The sequence below is a fragment of the Macaca nemestrina genome, chromosome 15, assembly GCF_043159975.1.
Source record: "Macaca nemestrina isolate mMacNem1 chromosome 15, mMacNem.hap1, whole genome shotgun sequence".
Taxonomy (NCBI): Eukaryota; Metazoa; Chordata; class Mammalia; order Primates; family Cercopithecidae; genus Macaca; species Macaca nemestrina.
The window spans coordinates 98,780,801-98,799,441 of NC_092139.1; the positions used below are offsets into that span (position 1 = coordinate 98,780,801).

At 51.7% G+C, this 18,641-nt stretch overlaps 1 protein-coding gene across 1 annotated transcript; it reads right to left on the bottom strand.

Moving 5' to 3' along the window:
* Positions 1–67: 67 nt before the first annotated feature.
* On the bottom strand, positions 68–5,660 carry LOC105487211 (phospholipase A2 group III). Its single transcript, XM_011750578.3, has 7 exons — positions 5,057–5,660; positions 3,895–4,027; positions 3,505–3,639; positions 2,938–3,221; positions 2,149–2,281; positions 1,924–2,040; positions 68–1,171 (listed from the first exon to the last, which is right to left on the bottom strand). Exons 1-7 carry the CDS (start codon positions 5,568–5,570, stop codon positions 958–960), a joined length of 1,530 nt encoding a protein of 509 aa, XP_011748880.2. The 5' UTR covers positions 5,571–5,660; the 3' UTR covers positions 68–957.
* Positions 5,661–18,641: the final 12,981 nt, after the last annotated feature.

Genomic DNA, 18,641 nt, shown 5'->3' on the forward strand with positions numbered 1-18,641 from the left:
TTGTTAGTAGTCTTGGGATGGGGGTAGACAGAGGCAGGGACTAAAGAGGTGAGGGAATGACAGAACCGATATTTACCAGGCACCAGTTGTATATATTACACATGCCATCTCCTTTAGTTTGCACTGCAACCCTGTGGGATCAGTGCTGTTCTTAGACCTATTTCACAGGTAAGCAAACTGAGGCTTTTAAGAGGTTATATCAACCTCTCAAGATCAGACAACAAACCATAGTTCAGCCAGGTGTCGCGGGGAGGGAATACTTACTAAGTGCTAAGCACTGTATATGTATTGGTTCACTTAGTCCTCAACAACCCTATGAGGTAGATCCTGTTTAGACACCCCCTTTTTTCAGGGGAGGAAACTAAGGCTTAGAGTGCAAGAGGGAGGTCCTTTGCTCAAGGGCATGGAGGAGATTTGAATTTAGGTTTAGGGCTGCGCCAGGAAGGGGCCCCCCTGGAAGGAGGGAGCTGAAAGCCCTCTCCAACACCCACCCCGATTCTGGATTCAGACACAGACATTTCTGTGACATCCTAACTTCCCATCTGCTACCCCAGGCCACAGCACCCAGGCACTGGGGCTCCCCTAGGCAGGTTTTTGAGGCATGTATTATTTTTGCAACATGGACATACATGTACCTCCTCCTGGTAGTGCCTGGGTCTGCTGCAATAAGTTACCCTTTCCCCATTCCCATCTGTATGGGAACTTCACATTGCAGCAGTCACCAAAGCCTAGGGCATCTGAATGAGCTTCCTGAACACCACATCCAGGCAGAGAAGAGTTGTGTCATAATGTGCTCCAGCATTTGGGCCTTGAGATCCCCTCATTCAGCCTCTTGATTGTCCACAACAGCCTCTGCCATGCTTCAGTCTAACCTATGGAAGGAAGGCTGAGATTCCTAGCGCCTGGCAAAGCCACGGGCAAGGTCCAGGCTGGTACCCAGGAAAGCTGAAACTGAGGTCACTGGCTCCAGGATTTCTGCTGCCCGTTGGGTCTCCTGGCTGCCTGGGTCAGCTGCAGGCACTGGTTGTAGAATGACACGGGGCCTCTCAGGGGCTCGGAAGGCCATGCCTGCCTCTCGTCTGTGCCTTTATGCTGGAGCTGGCGTAGCCTCTGCTGAAGCCTCCGCAAGTGCCGGGCTGACACCTTGATGGCCCTAGGGTCTCTGGAACAGCTGTAAGGAGAGAAAAGTGGGGCAGATGATCAGGGCTGACAAGGATCCCACCCTACTCTGCAGACAGGGGGGCTGAGGCCCAGAGAGAGAGAGGGCTGGAGCCAGAGTCACCAGCAAGGCAGAGAGGGGTGAGTTTCACGGAGAAAGGGTATAATAAACCACGCTGGTACCTGGAGGCCTGGGATCTGCCACTAGCTGGCTGTGGAAACCTGAGCCAGAAGCCTCAGTTTCCTCATCTATGAAATAGGAAAGTTAAGAAGGAACTGGCTTTGAGAATCAGAATCCAAATGAAAGCAGGGCACCGTGGCTCACGCCTGTAACCCCGGCACTTTAGGAGGCTGAGGTGGGAGGATCGCTTGAGTCCAGGAGTTCAAGACCAAATGAGATTGTGGATTAGGAGTGAGTTAAGTACACATTTTGCTGTGTGCCAGGCAGGGATTGACCTACGTGCATCCTGCCATTTCCTTGGTTCCTACGACCATTTTACAGACAAAGACGTGAAAACTTGGAAAGGTGAACCAATTGCCAAGGTCACGTGGGAATCAAATGACATAGCCAAGATGCAACCCACAGAGGCCAACTGCAGCGCTGGACCTGGGGCAGCAGGGGGTAGAGGGATGAGGCTATGGATGGGAGCTCAGAGGTCTCCCGATCCCTTCCCTTACCCCCTTGGCCCAAACACCCAAAGTGGGTACAGGCAACCTATCCCTTGAGAAAAGCCCCCCATCCCTCCTGGCTCTGACATCACTTACTCTTTGCCTTCCACACAGTCCAGTGGAGGGGCCAGCTTGAAGCAGGTTGTGCCCAGCAGCTCCCAAAGCATGTTGGTAACCTCGGATGGGCTGTGGAGCCTCAGGAAGCGTGCCAGACTGAGAACAGAGGCAGGCTCAGGCCGGGGTAGGGCCTTGCCAGCCAGGGGCCCCTTCCCATGCCTGGCAGCAGGCAGCCCACCCCACAGGGGTTCAAAGGGGCCTCACCGGCGCGTGCAGTTGCAGTGGAAGAGAGGCTCTTGGGCGCTGTTGAGCAGCTGGAACTTGATTTCCTGGGGTCCAATCTGGTGCTCACACTGGTCCAGGTGGCGGCGGAAGCTGCGGCAGACCCGGCGGGCACCTGAGGGGTGGGTGTGGTGTTGATGGGAGCCCAGTCCACCAGGGAGGCCCCACCAATGCCTGTGCCATCCAGGAGAAACGCCAGCACATGTGCTCAGTCACACACACAGCCTCCTTCCATTTCATGCCTTCTGAGAGTCTCTGTGCCCTCAGTGTGCTGCCCTTGTGGGACTAACGCCAAGTCCCCAAACAGTAGTACTGCCATGGGGGACGCCCAGAATACTGATGTTAGTCAAGAAAGGCTTCCAGGAGGCAGAGGCTGCTAAACTGAGGCTGGGAGAGAAGAGGAGGAGAGGAGGAACAGCATGTGCAAAGGCCTCGTGGTAGGAGAGCCTCGTGCTTTTGAGGAACCAAGTGAAGTTCGTGAAACTAGAGTTTTGACTGGGGGTAGGGTCTGCGGGGCCAAGGCTTGAGGGCCTCCGGGTGTCGGGACATCATTGGCCGAGATGAGGAGTGGTGGTGGGTGCACAGCGGGGCGTGATGTGGTCACATTTGTGGATTATGAAAATCCAGTGCTGCAGTGCGATTTGATGGGAGAGGTTGGGAGATCCCAGGAGGAAACTGGGGCAGGAAAAGAGGCGACACATGGCTACCCCCAAACAGAGGCAGGGATACCCCCTCAAGTCAGGAACCCCCAAGCTTAGGTTCTGAGCTCACCCTGAGGTTTTAGGCCACCCTGTGGGCCCTGGAGGCCTGTGGGGGCCACATCAAGCCTGGGAGAGACCATAGGGTCCTGGAGGACTGTGGTGTTGGCTTTGCTGGGGCGCTTGGACCCTTTCTGCTGTGGTGGCCACTTCTGAAGGTGCTGCTTCTGTCGAGGCTTGGGAGGGGCTGGGCTCTGGGAGCTGGGAGTTGGGGAGGTGGCCCAGGAGCTCCAGGAGGCATTGTAGAAGGTCCTGGGCTGAAGGCGAGCGAGGGGCACTGTGCCATATGTCCTACACCTGGGGGATGGCAGTTGGTGGCAATTGGTGACTAGAAATACCCCCTCCCAGAAGCCCCCAGGGTCATCTCCACGGAGACCAATCCCCTGCCGGTCCCATCCCCCATCCCACTGGGTTGTGGGGGACACCCAAGAAGGGTCTGCATCCCGGGCCCTCAGGAGAGGACATACAGAATGGGACATCATTCCCTGGAAGACAGACAGACAGATAGGTCTCCCTCACCAGGTTTGGAGCCTGGGATCCCTCTCTGTCTGGAAAGGGACTCAAGGGGGTGGCCACATACCCGCCCCACCAGTACCACGCCACACACGCCTCCTGCTCCTCCAGCACAAAGCAGGGGATCTCCAGCACGTTGAAGAAGGCCACGCCCACGATGTCGGAGATGGAGTCGCGCTGGTTTTGCAGGCATTGCTGGAACCTGCCCAGAGCAGATACTCAGGACCGTGGGGCATGGAGGGCTGTCTGACTCCTCCCCCAGCCCACCCTGCCACTACCAGCTGGGTGGTTTGGGGTCCAAGCGTCCCTTCTCTCTGGCCTCAGCTTTCCTACCTGCACTGTGGGGTCCAAGCTGGCTGACCTTTAAGATCCTCTGCAATCCCAATGTCTAGTTACCCAGGGACTGGGTAACTCTGCCCTGTCCCTGAGCTCTGGGCCCTCGCTGCCTGCCACCAACCTGGTGTCACAGTCACAGTGGGAGATGGTGTGGAATCGGTAGTTTCGGATGCCATAGTTGTACTGCAAGGGTGAGATGTTCTGTGGGCAGCGGTCATGTTCCCGGCAACAGAGATCAGGTCCCTGGAAGACCCCTGCAGGGAGGGGAGGGGGCACCAGCTCAGCAGGGTCCTAAGCATCACGCACCAGCTATGCTCCCCTGGTAGCAAGAGGGTAGAGACCTGGTTCTCATCCCAGCCCTGACACAAATGCCATGGGGGTCCTCAGACCAGTCACTCTCCCTTCTGTGGGACTCTCAGAGTTTCAAAGTTGGAAAAGAGAACCCAAGCTGCAGCCCCTGTTGGGCAACTCTAAATGCCAGGCAGGCCACCCATAAATACATGGAAAGGTCTTCCTCGGGGGAACTGGAGTCTGCCTCCAGAGTTCCCAAGCCCGCGCCCCAAATAAAATCCAAAATTATGAATGTGTGTATGACGAAATGGCAAACAGGCAGGGTGCAACCTTTCTCATTGGCATAAGGAGGTGTTGCCAGGATGCCAACCTGCTCTGACTCAGGTGCCACGTCCTCCCCCAACCCTGCACACAAATGCACAGACATCTGTACTGAAAGTGTAAGAAATTCGTCTATGTTTATTACCATCTAAGCAATAGCACTCTTTACTAAGCATTTTCCACATGCCTGGCACTTCCCATATCCAGGCTCACAGCCAGCCCTGAAAGGGAGGTATCACCTTTACAGGTGAGGAAACAGGCTCAGAGAGGGGAAGTGACTTGCTCAGCTTGTATGTGCTGAGGTGGGATTTGAAGCCAGCCTTTGGTCTCAGCATCCATTCCACTGGGAACCCCGTGCCCACGAAGCCTCCTCCAGGGTAATGACTTTTTGGCTCAGTTGAGCCTGGATGCTCCCCCAGTCTGCCCAGTCCCTTGGATGGTATTTAATGAGGACTCCCAGGTTTGAATAAGACCTTCCCCAACCATGACCTCATTTAAGCACCCCATGAGGAGATTTGTGATTACCCTCACTTTATAGATAAGGAAATTGGGGTTCACCATGGTCAAGTCACTCTCCCACGGACACACAGCCTAGGAGAGTAAGGGCTGGGGCTAAAGAAACCTTGCCTCCCTGATCAGAACCCCCAGCCCACACACCCCTTATGGCTCACCCAGCTCTGAGGAGTTCCCAGCAGAGTCTCCAACTCCACACCACAGTGTGCCAGGCATGATCCATCCTCTCTTCTCTCGCTGGTGCCCTCCACCAGGGACTGCACTCTGCCCTGCTGCTCGCTTCTTCCTAGCCCCTGCTGGACTCTCCTCAGGCCCTCGGCATGCCTCCCACTGACTCGGAAGAGTGGCCAGTGCTCTCTGCAGCTCAGGTCCAGGGGCGTGGATGAAGGAGCTCCGGGCAGTGTCATGAGAACAGAGGGCACCGTAGGCTGCAGTGAGCTCCGGCTCATCTTCCCAGCTACATGCCTGCAGCCTCCTATGCGCATCCCAGCGGGCATGGATCAGGGTCAGTCCCTGAGCATCCTTGGCCAGGAAGCTCAGGGACCCCAGTGGGTTGCCAGGGACGGGCTTGGTCAAGTGGCAGGAGGTCCTGTACCAGTGGAGGGCAGGGGAGCCCCCCAGGGCCACCCCCAGGAAGCCCAGCATCCCGAACAGCCCTTCCAGAACCCCCATTCTGCACTGGCCCAGTCCAGTCAGACAAAGCCCCTGGGATGCCTGCCCTTGGTGGCCCCACGAGGCGGCAGCTGAGCAGTGGAACGGAAGCGGAACCCAGCAGGCCCGGTGCAGCGGGACCAATGAATGGAGCTGCTGGAGGAGGAGGAAAGAGGCTGGAGTATGGGGTGATCTTGGGCTTGTAACCGAATCTACCGGCCGGGCAGGATGCTGATTGGCTGAGGAGTGCACTTGCCAGGGCCCACGCCCCCATTCTGCCTGCCCTTCCCAGCGCCATCCAGTCACCTGCTGCCAGCCCTGCCTGGATGGGGACTGTGGGAGCCAAAGCCTTAAGCTGTGGGATGGGGACCAGGTGGGGGCTTTCGCATCTCCTTGAAGGGAAGGAAAAGGGTTCAGGAACTTGGGGGAGTCCCCTAGAACCCACCCTTGTCACCCTTACCACTGTCGTGGCTGCCACACCCACCTCCATCAGGTTGGCAGGGGGCCATGGGCCTCTGCCAGAGCTGGGTGAAGGAGGTGAGGGCAGGGCTGGGGCTCTGAAGCTACCACCCTGGGAGCTCCCAAGGCTTCTGGGAAAGGGAGTGCCACCTGAGGTGCTCCCCTGCCAAGTCCTGGTTATTAGAAAGGCATACTCAGGGGACAGGGCCCCAGGGCTCCCCACTTCCTAGGACTCCAAGCATGGGCCTAGCCTTGCAGCAACCCTCCTGGTCTGATAACTGGGGGAGACACAGCGGGAACAGGCCTTGAGAGCCGCATAGAGCAGGGCTGATGCTCTGGATTTGAAGGAACTATGGTCCCCAGAGTGGCAGAGAGTGGCCCACGGTATATGTCTGTGGCCACCTCCATTGCTGGCCACCTGGGGGACACAGCAGGCATCATGTGTGCCTCATGAGACAGGAGTCTCTCCATCAGGAAGGGGCTATACCCAGGGCTTGTTCCTGGGTCCCAAAGCCCAGCTTCCAACCATCTAGTAAGGCCAGGGTGCTTACACCCATAGTGCAGATGAAGAAACTGAGGCGCAGTGAGGGTGGGAAAACCTCAGGTGACAGGCTTCAGCTGAGGAGGGCTTAGAGGAGGGGAGTGTAGTTCTTGGGGGTCTGGCTGGGAGTCAGGGCTGGCCAGGACAGTGACTTGTCTGTCATCTATCTGCCCATTAGCCTGCTGCTTCCCCAACCTCCCCCTGCCCCAGGTTCCATCTGAGTCTCTTCCAGGGGATGACCCCAGTGAGGTAAAGCCAGAGGCAGAGCTGGGGAAGGGGAGCTCACTGTGTGGCAGAGGTGGAAGGGGGCTGCAGGATTGGCAGGTCCATCTCTGTAGTTTCAGAACCAGCCTGGGCCTGTGGCTCAAAGGGTCTAGCTAGGAACAATGAAGAGAAGGGAAAGAAGTTAGGGGTAGTCCAGGGGCCAAGCCCCTTCTCCCCAGAGGCTGAGAAAGGGGGTGTGGAGCACAGCGACTGGTGGCAGAGAAGGTACACTTGGGATCCCCGAGGGCAAGGATGTAGCTGAACAAAAGTGAGTCCCTCTGCAAAGAGTTCTGATGTTTGAAAACCCATCATGCTGAGACTTCCTCCCATCATAGGAACTGCCACCCACCTCTGCCTCCTTTTCCACATTGCCGAGCGCTTCCCTGCCCATCACCTGGGGAAGCTGGGAGGTGTGACACCAGGAGCCCAGCTTTCGAGGTCATACAGTTCCAGCTTGGGTTTCCGCACTGACCCTAGGCTTGGAAATCTTAATTTCTCTGAGTCTTAGTTTCCTCATCTGTATCATGGGCATAATCACAGTAGTCACTTCACAGGATGTTGGGTTAGATTCCCAGCACAGTTCCTGGCGCCCAAAACACCATCACTAAAGCCTCAGGATACCCCTGGCCAGGAAGCCATTTACTCAGGAGAAAGCAAGTCCCAAGATTTTGGAGCCACAGCATCTGTGATATCTGAGAGCTCGGGCTAGATGGCAACTGTGGGAAGAGTGGCCAGGACTCTACCTGCCTGGGTCACTCCAGGCTTGTCCCTGTCCCTTTCTGGGACTCAGTTTCCCCCTCTGTACAGTGAGAAGTACAGTGGAGTTGACCTTTGAGGTCTTTTCCAGTCTGGGTCCCAAAGAGCAGCAGGCTGGAGCTTGCCGAGGCCTTGAGGGAAGGTGTCACTGAGCTTTCTGTCCAGACTCCACCCAGAGACATGTCAGTCAGTCACAGGACAGGCTCAGAATCCTGCCTGCCACCTGGGTGTCCCTCAGAGGCCCCGGAGCAGAGGGCCCAAACCAGCAAGACAGGAAGGCCTGGGTCCTGCAGATGGAAGGGGGTCTGAGGCTTTTCTCTGGCTCTCCACCTGTCTGGGTAGGGCAGGGTGCAGTAGGAGCCAATGGGGAGTAGGGGTGGGGGTTCATGAGAGAAGGAGGGGTCCTGCCTTCCAGGAAGCCTCCCAGCTTCCTCCCAGTGTGATCGTCTATCCCTGTCTCTCGCCATCCGTCCCCAGCACGCATTGTCTCCTTTTTGGCTTCTCTCCCATCCCTCTGTCTCTTGGTCTCTTTCTCTCTCTGGCTTTGATTCTCATTTTTTTCTACCTCCTCCAAGTCTGTTCTCTCCATGTTTCTGTCTCCCTCTCTAACTCTCCATCTGATTTTCTCTCCATTTTTTTCTGTCTCTCTCTCCTCTTTCTCTCTTTACAGTTTTTCATTGTCCCATTCTGCTTCATTCTCCCTCGCCTCTCTCTCTCTCTGTGGCTTCTTACCTCCCTATTTCTCTTTCTCATGTTTCTGCCCTTCCATCTCTATGAGTATCTCTCTGTGCTTCTCTCTCTCTTTACCTCTTTTTCCCATTGCTTTTTTTTTTTTTTTCTTCTGAGACAGAGTCATGCTCTGTCACCCAGGCTGGGGTGTAAGGGCTCAATCTTGGCTTACTGCAACCTCTGCCTCCTGGGTTCAAGCGATTCTCCTGCCTCAGCCTCCCAAGTAGCTGGGATTACAGGCGCCTGCCACCACACCTGGATAATTTTTGTATTTTTAGTAGAGATGGAGTTTCACCATGTTGGTCAGGCTGGTCTTGAACTCCTGACTTTGTGATCCGCCCGCCTCGGCCTCCCAAAGTGCTGGGATTACAGGAATGAGCCACCGCACCCAGTCTTTCACATTGCTTTCTTAATTTCTCTCTTTCCCTCCCTCATTTCCTCCCCCATCTCTCAGTTTTCCTCTTTCTGTTTCATTGTCTTTTGGTTTCTCTCCTTTTTTCCCCTCACCGCCTCCTCTAGCTCTCATTTCCTTCCTCTCTGTCTCTCATTTTTTCCTCTGTCTTTTGTTTCCCTCTCTGTGTGTCCGTGTGTCTGTGTCTGGGTCTCTCTCCCTCTCTCCTTCTGTGTTTCCACCTCTCCCTCTCTCCTAATTCTTCTCTCTTCTTCCTTTCTCTGCTCTGTCCCCTCCACACCGTGACCCCAGGCCCAGGAACACAGAGGGCAAACCCCCTAACCCCATGTGCCCTGCCCTTTCCCATTCATGTTTTCCCAGACATGACTTCACCTGAAGCTCACTACCCCTGCCCCTCCCTGGGGAGACAGGCAGGGTGGGGCTTCTCATCCCATAGTTGAGAGGTGTGGAGTAAGGCCCAAGAAGAGGAGTGGCTCACCCAGCAGATCCAGAGAGAAGCCAGCTTCAACTTCCCCTGGCGTGTGGGGAGGGCCTCTCTGGGGCCTGGGAGACTCTTGGATCTCCCACAGCCTCCCAGCTTCAGGCCTTCCTTCCCCAGTGGCCTGAAGGGTGCCTTCCCTCTGCCCCATAGAGCTGGCACTCCCAGCCTTACCCAGGGGCCTCTCTGTGGCTCTCTATGCCAGGAGAATGGGACGGGCTGTGCCTAGCTCCAGAGTATTCTGTGTTCATTCAAAAACAAGTAGTTACTGAGTCTACTATGTACCAGGCACAGGTTGAGACTCTGGACACAGCCTGTGAAAGAGAGAGGAAGGGAGAGGGAATAGAGCAGTCAGAAGGGGTGGAGAGGGAATTCATGTCCCCAGGGAACTGGGATCTGGCAGCCACAGAGAGGGGCCAGGGCCTGGGTGTCAGCTGGGTCCTCTAGGAAACTGCTGCCAAGCTAGAGTTAGAGGTGCAAGAGATTTATCAGAGGAAATGTCTATGAAAGATAAAGGGGGAAGAAGCAGGACTGGGCAGGGAAAGCCTTCCGACCATGTTTCAGATCTGACATCTATGGGAAGAGAGGGGAAGGAGGGTTGGTTGAGAAGAGCCTCATGTTGCAGTGCCATTCTGAAAAAGTCTCAGCCAGCCAACAGGGAGCTCTGGTGCAAAGACTGCCTGTAGAAGAGTCACAGTTGGGCAGAAATGGCCAAGCCCTAGTGTCCCAGCTGTGACCAGACTTTGGCTGGGGGGCTTCCCAGGAAGACAGTGGCTTCTGCTCTGCAGATCCTGATGGTGCTGCGACTGGAGGTTGTTAGAAGACTGCTGCCACATCTGGGAAAGTACCCACCCATTTGCTGGGGCAGTCTCCACTGCAGACCAGGAGAGGAAACCCAGTAAGACAGACAGAGTCAGGCCTCTGGGGAGGAAGCCCAGAAGGCAGTCTTCTTCCAGGAGATCCTAGGGTTATGGAGTACAAATCTATGGCTATAGGACCATGCCTGTAAGATTTCCAGGTAGTTCAGCCTCTAGCATACCTGCCATCAACGAAGCCCAGCCCTAAGTTGAGGGAACAAAGAATGAGACGCAACTTGTGTCTAAAACTAAACATCTCAGTAGATGGGAAGAAACACATTATTCAATTCAATAGCATATTAAACTAGAATGAAAGAGAGACAGAGAGAGATGGGGAGTCAGGGACAATACAGAAATCATTCTAGGTCACAGAGCAACATTAGAAGCTGTGGTGGTTTAAAAAGATGTGCAGAAATTCTTTGATACTCCTCCTTTCAAACGGTGGAGCCTAATTCCCCTACCTTGAGTATGAGCTATATTTAGTGACTTGCTTCTAACAAATAAAATGTGGTGGAAGTGAGGTAACTTCTGAGACTAAGTCATAACAGGCATTGTGCCTGACTTCTTGCTCTTCTTCCTGGATGACTCTGTGGAAGCCAGCTGACATGTCACAAAGACATTCAAGCAGGACCAGGTGTGGTGGCTTACACCTGTAATCCCGACACTTTGGGAGGCTGAGGCAGGAGGGTTGCTTGAGACCAGGAGTTTGAAACCAGCCTGACTAACATGGCAAGACCCCGTCTCAAAAAAACAAACAACAAAAAAAAAAAAAACAAAAAAACAATGAAAGAAAACAATTAGCTGGGCATAGTGGCACACACCTGTGGTCCAGCTATTTGGGAGGCTGAGATGGGAGGATTGCTTGTGCCCTGGAGGTTAAAGCTCCAGGGAACCATGATTGTACCACTGCACTCCAACTGCAACAGAGTTGCAGGATCTCACTGCCTCAAAAGCAAGGCAAAAGAAAAACAAAACAAAAAACAAAAAGGACATTCAAGCAGCCCTATGAAGATGCCCATGTGGTGAGGGAGGAATTGAAGCTGTTAACATCCTTGTGAGTGAGCTACTTGGAAGCAGACCCTTAAGCCCCAGTCAAGCCTTCAGATAAGTACAGCCCCATCTGACTTTTTTTTTGGTAACAGAACTTTTGAGACGCAATTCACATACCATACGATGCATCCATTTAAAGTATACAGTTCAATGTTTTTTAGTATATCCATAGTTGTGCAACCATCACCACTATCTAATTTCAGAACATTTTCATCATCCCAAAAGGAAATCCTGTAAGTCACTCTGCCTTCCTCTCTCCCCCCATCCCCTATAAACCACTAATCTACTTTATGTCTCTATAGAGTTGCATATTCTATACATTTCATATCTAAAGAAGTGTACAATGTGTGGTCTTTTGTGATTGCCAATTTTCATTTAGCATGTTTCCAAGGTTCATCTGTGGTTGTAGCATCTATTTGTACTTCATTCCTTTTTATGACTGGATAATTTTCCATTGTATGGATATACCACATTTTGTTTATCCATTCATCAGCTGGTGGACATTTGGGTTGTTTCCACTCTTTGGCTATTATGAATAATGCTACTATGAACATTCATGTACAAGTTTTTGGACATATGATTTTAATTTTTTTTTGTTTTTTTGAGATGGACTCTCGCTCTGTCACCCAGGCTGGAGTGCAGTGGCATGATCTCGGCTCACTGCAACCTCCACCTCCCAAGTTCAAGCAATTGTCCTGCTTCAGCCTCCCAAGTAGTTGGGATTACAGGCGTGTGCCACCATACCCGACTAATTTTTGTATTTTTAGTGGAGATGGAGTTTGCTCTGTTGCCTAGACTGGAGTGCAGTGGCACAATCTCAGCTCACTGCAACCTCCACCTCCTGGGTTTAAGCAATTCTCTTGCCTCAGCCTCCCAAGTAGCTTGGATTACAGGCTCCCGCCACCACGCCCACCTAATTTTTGTATTTTTAGTAGAGATGGGGTTTCACCATGTTGGCCAGGCTGGTCTTGAACTCCTGACCTCTAGTGATCTGCCTGCCTTGGCCTCCCAAAGTGCTGGGATTACAGGCATGAGCCACCGCGCCTAGCTGCAATTATTTTTTTAGTTACCTGAAATTCTAATTTAACTGCACATCCTGTGTTTTTGTTTACTATACCTGGTAACCCTGCCCAGCAGGAGTGAAGTGAAAACACCCAAGAACTCTTCAACTCATTTCACAATGGAGGCCCCAGGAGGAGATCACATTTGCCCAAAGCTCCTGAGACACATCCATCCACTCTTTTGTTCTACGCAAGGTCCCTTGGCTGAGGTTTAAACATGGGCTGTTTGTGTTGGCTCTAACTCAGAGAACTTAGCTTATATCCCTTCCTTCCCTCTTGGGGCTGGCCTGGGCCTTGGGGCCCTGGAGAGTCTCTGGGAGTCTAACTCACAAGATAGAATGAAGAGGGTGGGTGGACAGGCAGCATTAAAGGAGGATCAAGAGGCTCAGCAGGAGATCTAACTATAGAATGTGGCTCCTGGTAGACTAATAATGCCACTTCCATTTCTACAGCCAAAGACTCAAGTTCTCAAGCAATTTTTTATCTGTGAATTTGCCCAATGTCAATGGCAGAGGGGAAATGGAGCTAGGGCTAGTCTCTGAGCCTCCTGACACCCAGGGCTCTCCTTGCTGCTCTGGGGTCTGGAGAAGAGGGTTAGGAGAGAGGCATTCTGATGCCCAGACCAGGGAAATGGAAAGAGGAAGGCTTGTGGAAAAGCAGGGTGGGTACTGCTGGAAGCCCCTGGAGTTTGGACCAGCCTCTGCTGTCACCTAGTGGACACCCTGTGCCCGTGCCTCCTTGAGACTCCTGAACAAGGCTGCCTTTGCCCCTTTCCTGGTCCATTGTGCCTGCCCGCCAAGTCCTTCTTGGCCAGGCCCTACCCCCTCTGATTCGCTCTATGACCCTGAACAAACCCTTTTCTTCTCTGGTTCTCCATTTTATATCTTGGAACAGGGGTTCTCCAAACGGTAGCAGGCCCAATCTTTCTAAAACACAAACATAGCCAGGTCTCTCCACTGTCTATATCTGTCTTCTGACCTCTCTGGCCCTCATGTTGAAGCCTGTTGGGCGCTGCAGGATCTGAGCCCAGCTGACCTCACCTACTCCCCACATCTCTGTTCTAACCACACAGAACTACATTAATATCCTCAATTAACACGCTCTCTAAGAGCCTTTGCACATGCTGTTCCCTTTGCTCAAAACACTTTTCCCCCTCCTTTACCTGGCTTGTTCTTACTCATCCTTGAGATGTTGGCTTAGCCATCCTGAAACCACCTTTGCAAAAACCGTAAATGAGGAAATCATGACAGTGAAAGAAATCAGACCTAACTGACTCCATCTTGCTTCTAACCTTTAAGCTGTCCTTGTTCATTCCTGGACACAAGCCAAACTAATTTTGGGAAGGAATTCAGTTAATCGTTTGACTCTGAAACAAAATTGGTAATAGCACTTTTCCAAAAAGACCCCTTTCTTGCCTGGTGGGGACCAGTCTGTTTTTGCAAGACTAACAGATGAGCTACAAGATTAGAAATTACAGTTTAGGGTCATGCAGCCTCTGGCTCCAAGAGTCTGAACCTCCCCAAATTGCTCCTGGGGATAACATCACTATTGTAAAACCTAAGAGCAGTGCTTAAGGTATTTTGCAGATCCTGAAGTGGATGGATCAGCTGACACCACCCAGACTGGTAATGTGGCTCACCCAGTTCTGCCATCCCACCCAGGAACAGAAGACAGCAAGAAAAACTCCCTTCGGCCCCCTGTGATTCCATCTCCAACCTGACCAGTCAGCATTCCCCACTTCCCAAGCCTCTACAAATTATCTTCAAAAACTCTGATCCCCAAATGCTCTGGGAGACTGATTTGACTGACAATAAAACTCGGATCTCCCCCACAGCCGGCTCTGTGTGAATCACTCTTTCCCCGTTCCAATTCCCCTGTCTTGATAAATTGGCTCTGTCTAGGCAGCAGGCAAGGTGAATTTGTTGGGGGGTTACAATCTCATCCAGGAAGCCCCCGCCCCCACCCCCACCCCCACCCCTAAGTCCCCACACTAGGATGGGCGAGCATACCTTAGGTCTCCACTGAGGGTTGGTTGTGGTTTCAAGAGGGTATATGATTCTGGAAGAGGTCAAATGTCAGCCCAGGGGACTGACGGGGAGCCATGGGCTCAGGGTTCAAAATAACCTGATTTCCCATCCCACTCTGCCACGGTATGACTATTAGCCAATGACTCCACCTCTCCAAGCCTATTCTACAGATGAACAAATCAGACAATGTCTACACCCACACTGGTCAACAAAATTCCAATGCTAGCCACAAATGTAATCTGAAATTTTCTAGCCATCAAGAACATAAGAGAAACAGGTGAAAGTAATTTTAATAAGACATTTTATGAGCTGGCCCTGGTGGCACGCCCCTGGTGGCTGAGGTGGGAGGATCACTATGAGCCCAGGAGTTCAGGCTGAGGTGAGCTTTGATCCATCCTGCCACTGCACTCCAGTCTGGATGACAGAGTGAGACTTGGTCTCAAAAAAAAAGATTAATAATACACTTTATGTGATCCAATGTGTAAAATATTTCAATATGTAATCACTATTTTTAAAAATTATTAACAAGCCATTTTACTCCCTTTTTTGGTACCAAGTTTTTGATACCCTGTGTGTATTTTATTTACACTTACTGTGCATTTCAATTTGGATTCCACTTCAAGCACTCAGCCACTTGAGGCTAAAGACCACTGTTTTGGATAGCACAGCTCTACATGTAGTATTGGGGAAACAAGAATGATTCCCAGGTTTTTGGCCTGAACATGGATGGACAAAGGATAGGGCAATTTCTTGGTATGGGGGGAGGGTGAATAAATGTGGTACAGGGTTGGGGAGAGTCTGAGGGCCATTGTCCCTTTAAGTCTTCATTGCCCTAGGCCCTGGGAAAGTTTCTAGACACCTGTCTGGGAGCTGTGTAGACCTTGGTTTGTGTAGACCCTGGTGACCTGGTGCTAGTGCCTGGGCCTCCTCCTCAAGGCCTGAGAAGGGGTCGCGATGTCGCTCTCACATCTCTCCCAGACCCCACAGTCCTAGGCTCTGCCCTTTTATGCTGTCAAGGTGTAGGCATTCCCTCTACCAAAGATTTAGCAAAAAAGAAAAGTCATCAAGGTAATTCTGAATTTTAGATAAACAACATATAATTTTTTTTTTTTTTTTTTTTTTTGAGACAAGATCTTGCTTTGTTGCCCAGACTGGAGCGCAGTGGCACAATCACGGCTCACTGCAGCCTTGAATTCCTGGGCTCAAGTGATCCTCCCACTTCAGCCTCCTGAGTAACTGGGACGATAGGCATGCATCACCATGCCTGGCTAATTTTTAAAACTTTTAGTAGAGATGGGGTCTCACTATGTGGCCCAAGCTAGTTTCAAACTCCTGGCTTCAAGCGATCCTCCTGCCTTGGCTTCCCAAAGTGTTGGGATTACAGGCATGAGCCACCACACCCAGCGTAATAATTTTTAAATGGAAGTATGTCCCGGGTGATATTTGGGACATATTTATATTTTTAAAAATTTGATGTTTATGTGAACTTCAAATTTAATTGGGCAATCCTGTATTTTATCTGGCAACTCTACTTCTAGTTCATCCTTCTGGACTTAGAGGCACTGAATTTGGCTCTGTTTCCTTGTTGTGTGACCTTGGCCACATTTCCTCACCTCTCTGAACTTCAGCTTCCTCCTCTGTAAAGTGGCCACAAATAATTATTTCCTCAGTGAACTGTTAAAAAAGACTCACTGAGAAAAGTATGAGAAAAGGACCTCTAGGAGTTTGAGACCAGCCTGACCGACATGGTGAAACCCTGTGTCTACTAAAAATACAAAAGAATTAGCTGGGCGTGGTGTGGCGCGCCTGTAATCCCAGCTGCTCAGGAGGCTGAGACAGGAGAATCACTTGAACCCGGGAGGCAGAGGTTGTAGTGAGCGGAGATTGTACCACTGCACTCCAGCCTGGGCAACAGAGTGAGATTTCATCTCAAAAACAAAGAAAACAAGAAAAGGACCTCCCGGTCAGGCACAGTGGCTCACAGCTATAACCTCAGCACTCTGGCAGGCCAAGGCAGGCAGGTTGCTTGAGCCCAGAAGTTCAAGACCAGCCTGGACAACATGGCAAGTTGCTGTCTTTACAAAAAATATAAAAATTAGCTGGGCATGGTGGCACATGCCTGTAGTTCCAACTACCCAGGAGGCTGAGGTTGGAGGAGCACCTGAGCCTAGGGAGGTTGAGACTGCAGTGAGCCGAAATCGCACCACTGCCCTCCTCCAGCCTGGGTGACAGAGTGAGACCCTGTCTCAGAAAAAAAAAAAAAAAAAAAAAGGGAAGGACCTGCCCATAATACCTGGCACATACTAGGCCCAGAGCAAACATCTGCCCTTCCTTCAGTCTCCCAGATGTGTAAGGCAGCTCCACTGTCCAATGAGTACCCCACCTCCCTCCCTCTCCACACTACCCAGGATCCCATAATTCCATAATTTCTCAGTGCCTTTTCATATTCTCCTTCTCTTCACTAGTATTTCTTTTCCTGGTTTCCAGAGTTTTTTGTTGGTGGTGGTGGTTTTTTTTTTTTTTTTTTTTTTTTTTTTTTTTTTTTTTTTTTCCAGAGTAAAGGTCTGACTCTGTCACACAGGCTGAAATGTAACGGCATGATCATAGCTCATTGCAGCCTGAAGCTCGTGGGCTCAAGTCATCTTCCCACCTCAGCCTTCTCAGTAGCTGGGACTACAGGTGAATGCCACCATGCCCAGCTAAAGTTTTATTTGTAGAGACAGGGTCTTGCTACATTGCCTGGCCTGGTTTGAACTCTTAGCCTTAAGTAATTGTCCCTTGTCGGTCTCCCAAAATGTTTATATTACAGATGTGAACTGCTGTTCCTGGCCAGCTTCCCGAACTTTTGGCCATGCCTCATCTTTGCTAGGAATATCCTAGAATCCTCTGGAAAGAGCCTAATTCCCAAGAATAGAGTCCTGCTGACCTAGGTCTCAGAAGATCCCAGAATACGGCTCAGATACTACCTGGTGGCCATGTATCTAAACAAAAAATACTATCACTATCAGACCTGAATCTGAAAGGTCAAGCTGGTTCACTCTGCTCCTGAACATCAGGGCCACCGTGAGGGCAGAGCCCTGGGCCAAGCCCCAGTAGGAGACAGAATAAATGGACCCTGAGCTGTCCTGGGGCAGGGAGCTTGATGGCAGGGGTGCAGTGGGCTTCAACGTGACCCTAGCACCCATACACAGAGAATGAGAGGAGCCTGAGGCCCAGGGGTGGGTGGCCTGTCTGAGGGCACACAGCAAAGATTTGTCTATTTGCTCTAGATCTAGGGACTAATGAGGCCATGCTCCTAACCTGGCCACTCCTCTGTGGAAGCACTGGGATTTAGGAGAATCAGGGAGTACTTTCTCTGGCTTATTCTCACTTCTGTCTGCAGACATGGTCTTCCTCTCTCAGCCTCCTGTACCTATGAGGAGAGACTAATGTGGGGTAGGGGCAGTGAACTGGCCAGGTCCAGGGAACCTTCTCCCCCATGTCAGGCGAGGAGACTCGAGGAGAAAATGATGCTACCTCCTCACCACCTACCAGAGCTGGTGCTCCCTGGGATACTGGAATCCTCTCTCTCTCCTTGCACTGAACAGATGATAAAATTGGTCCCCAAGAAGGGCAGGGACCTGTGAGTCCTAAAAGATCAAATAGGGCTGGCTCATGCCTATAATTCTAGCACTTTGGGAGGCCGAGGCAGGCAGATTGCCTGAGCTCAGGAGTTCGAGACCACCTGGGCAACATGGTGAAAACCCATCTCTACTAAAAATACAAAAAATTAGCTGGGTGTAGTGGTGAGTGTCTGCCTAGTTCCAGCTACTTGGGAGGCCGAGGCACGAGAATCGCTTGAACCCAGGAGGCAGAGGTTGCAATGAGCCAAGATCGTGCCACTGTACTCCAGCCTGGGTGACAGAGGCAGACTTTGTTAAAAAAAAAAAAAAAAAAAAAAAAAAAAAGATCGCATGGGCCAGAAGGTCTCCCAGACTTCTTGCCTCTCTTCACTTGGCAAGTAAATACCTGTGGCGCTGTCCTTAATCATGCCCTTCTCCCACCTTATAATTTACCCACTCTTTGGTTGGTTTTTTTTTTTTTTTTTTTTGAGACAGTCTCACTCTGTCGCCCAGGCTGGAGTGCAGTGGTGCAATCTCGGCTCACTGCAAGCTCCACCTCCCGGGTTCATGCCATTCTCCTGCCTCAGCCTCCTGTGTAGCTGGGACTACAGGCGCCCGCCACCACACCTGGCTAATTTTTTGTATTTTTAGTAGAGACGGGGTTTCACCATGTTAGCCAGGATGGTCTCGATCTCCTGACCTTGTGATCCGCCCATCTCAGCCTCCCAAAGTGCTGGGATTACAGGTGTGAGCCACCACACCCGGCCCTGGTTGTTTCTGTTTTGTTTTGTTTTGTTTTGTTTTTTTCTGAGACAGAGTTTCACTCTTGTCGCCCAGGCTGGAGTGCAAAGGCGTG

Coding starts and splice junctions, on each gene's coding strand:
- LOC105487211 (XM_011750578.3), bottom strand. CDS start 5,570: ATGGGGGTTCTGGAAGGGCTGTTCGGGATGCTGGGCTTCCTGGGGGTG. Junction 4,028..5,056: donor TGGGAACTCCTCAGAGCTGG/GTGAGCCATAAG, acceptor CCCTCCCTGCAG/GGGTCTTCCAGGGACCTGAT. Junction 2,041..2,148: donor CACTGCAACTGCACGCGCCG/GTGAGGCCCCTT, acceptor CTCTGTTCTCAG/TCTGGCACGCTTCCTGAGGC.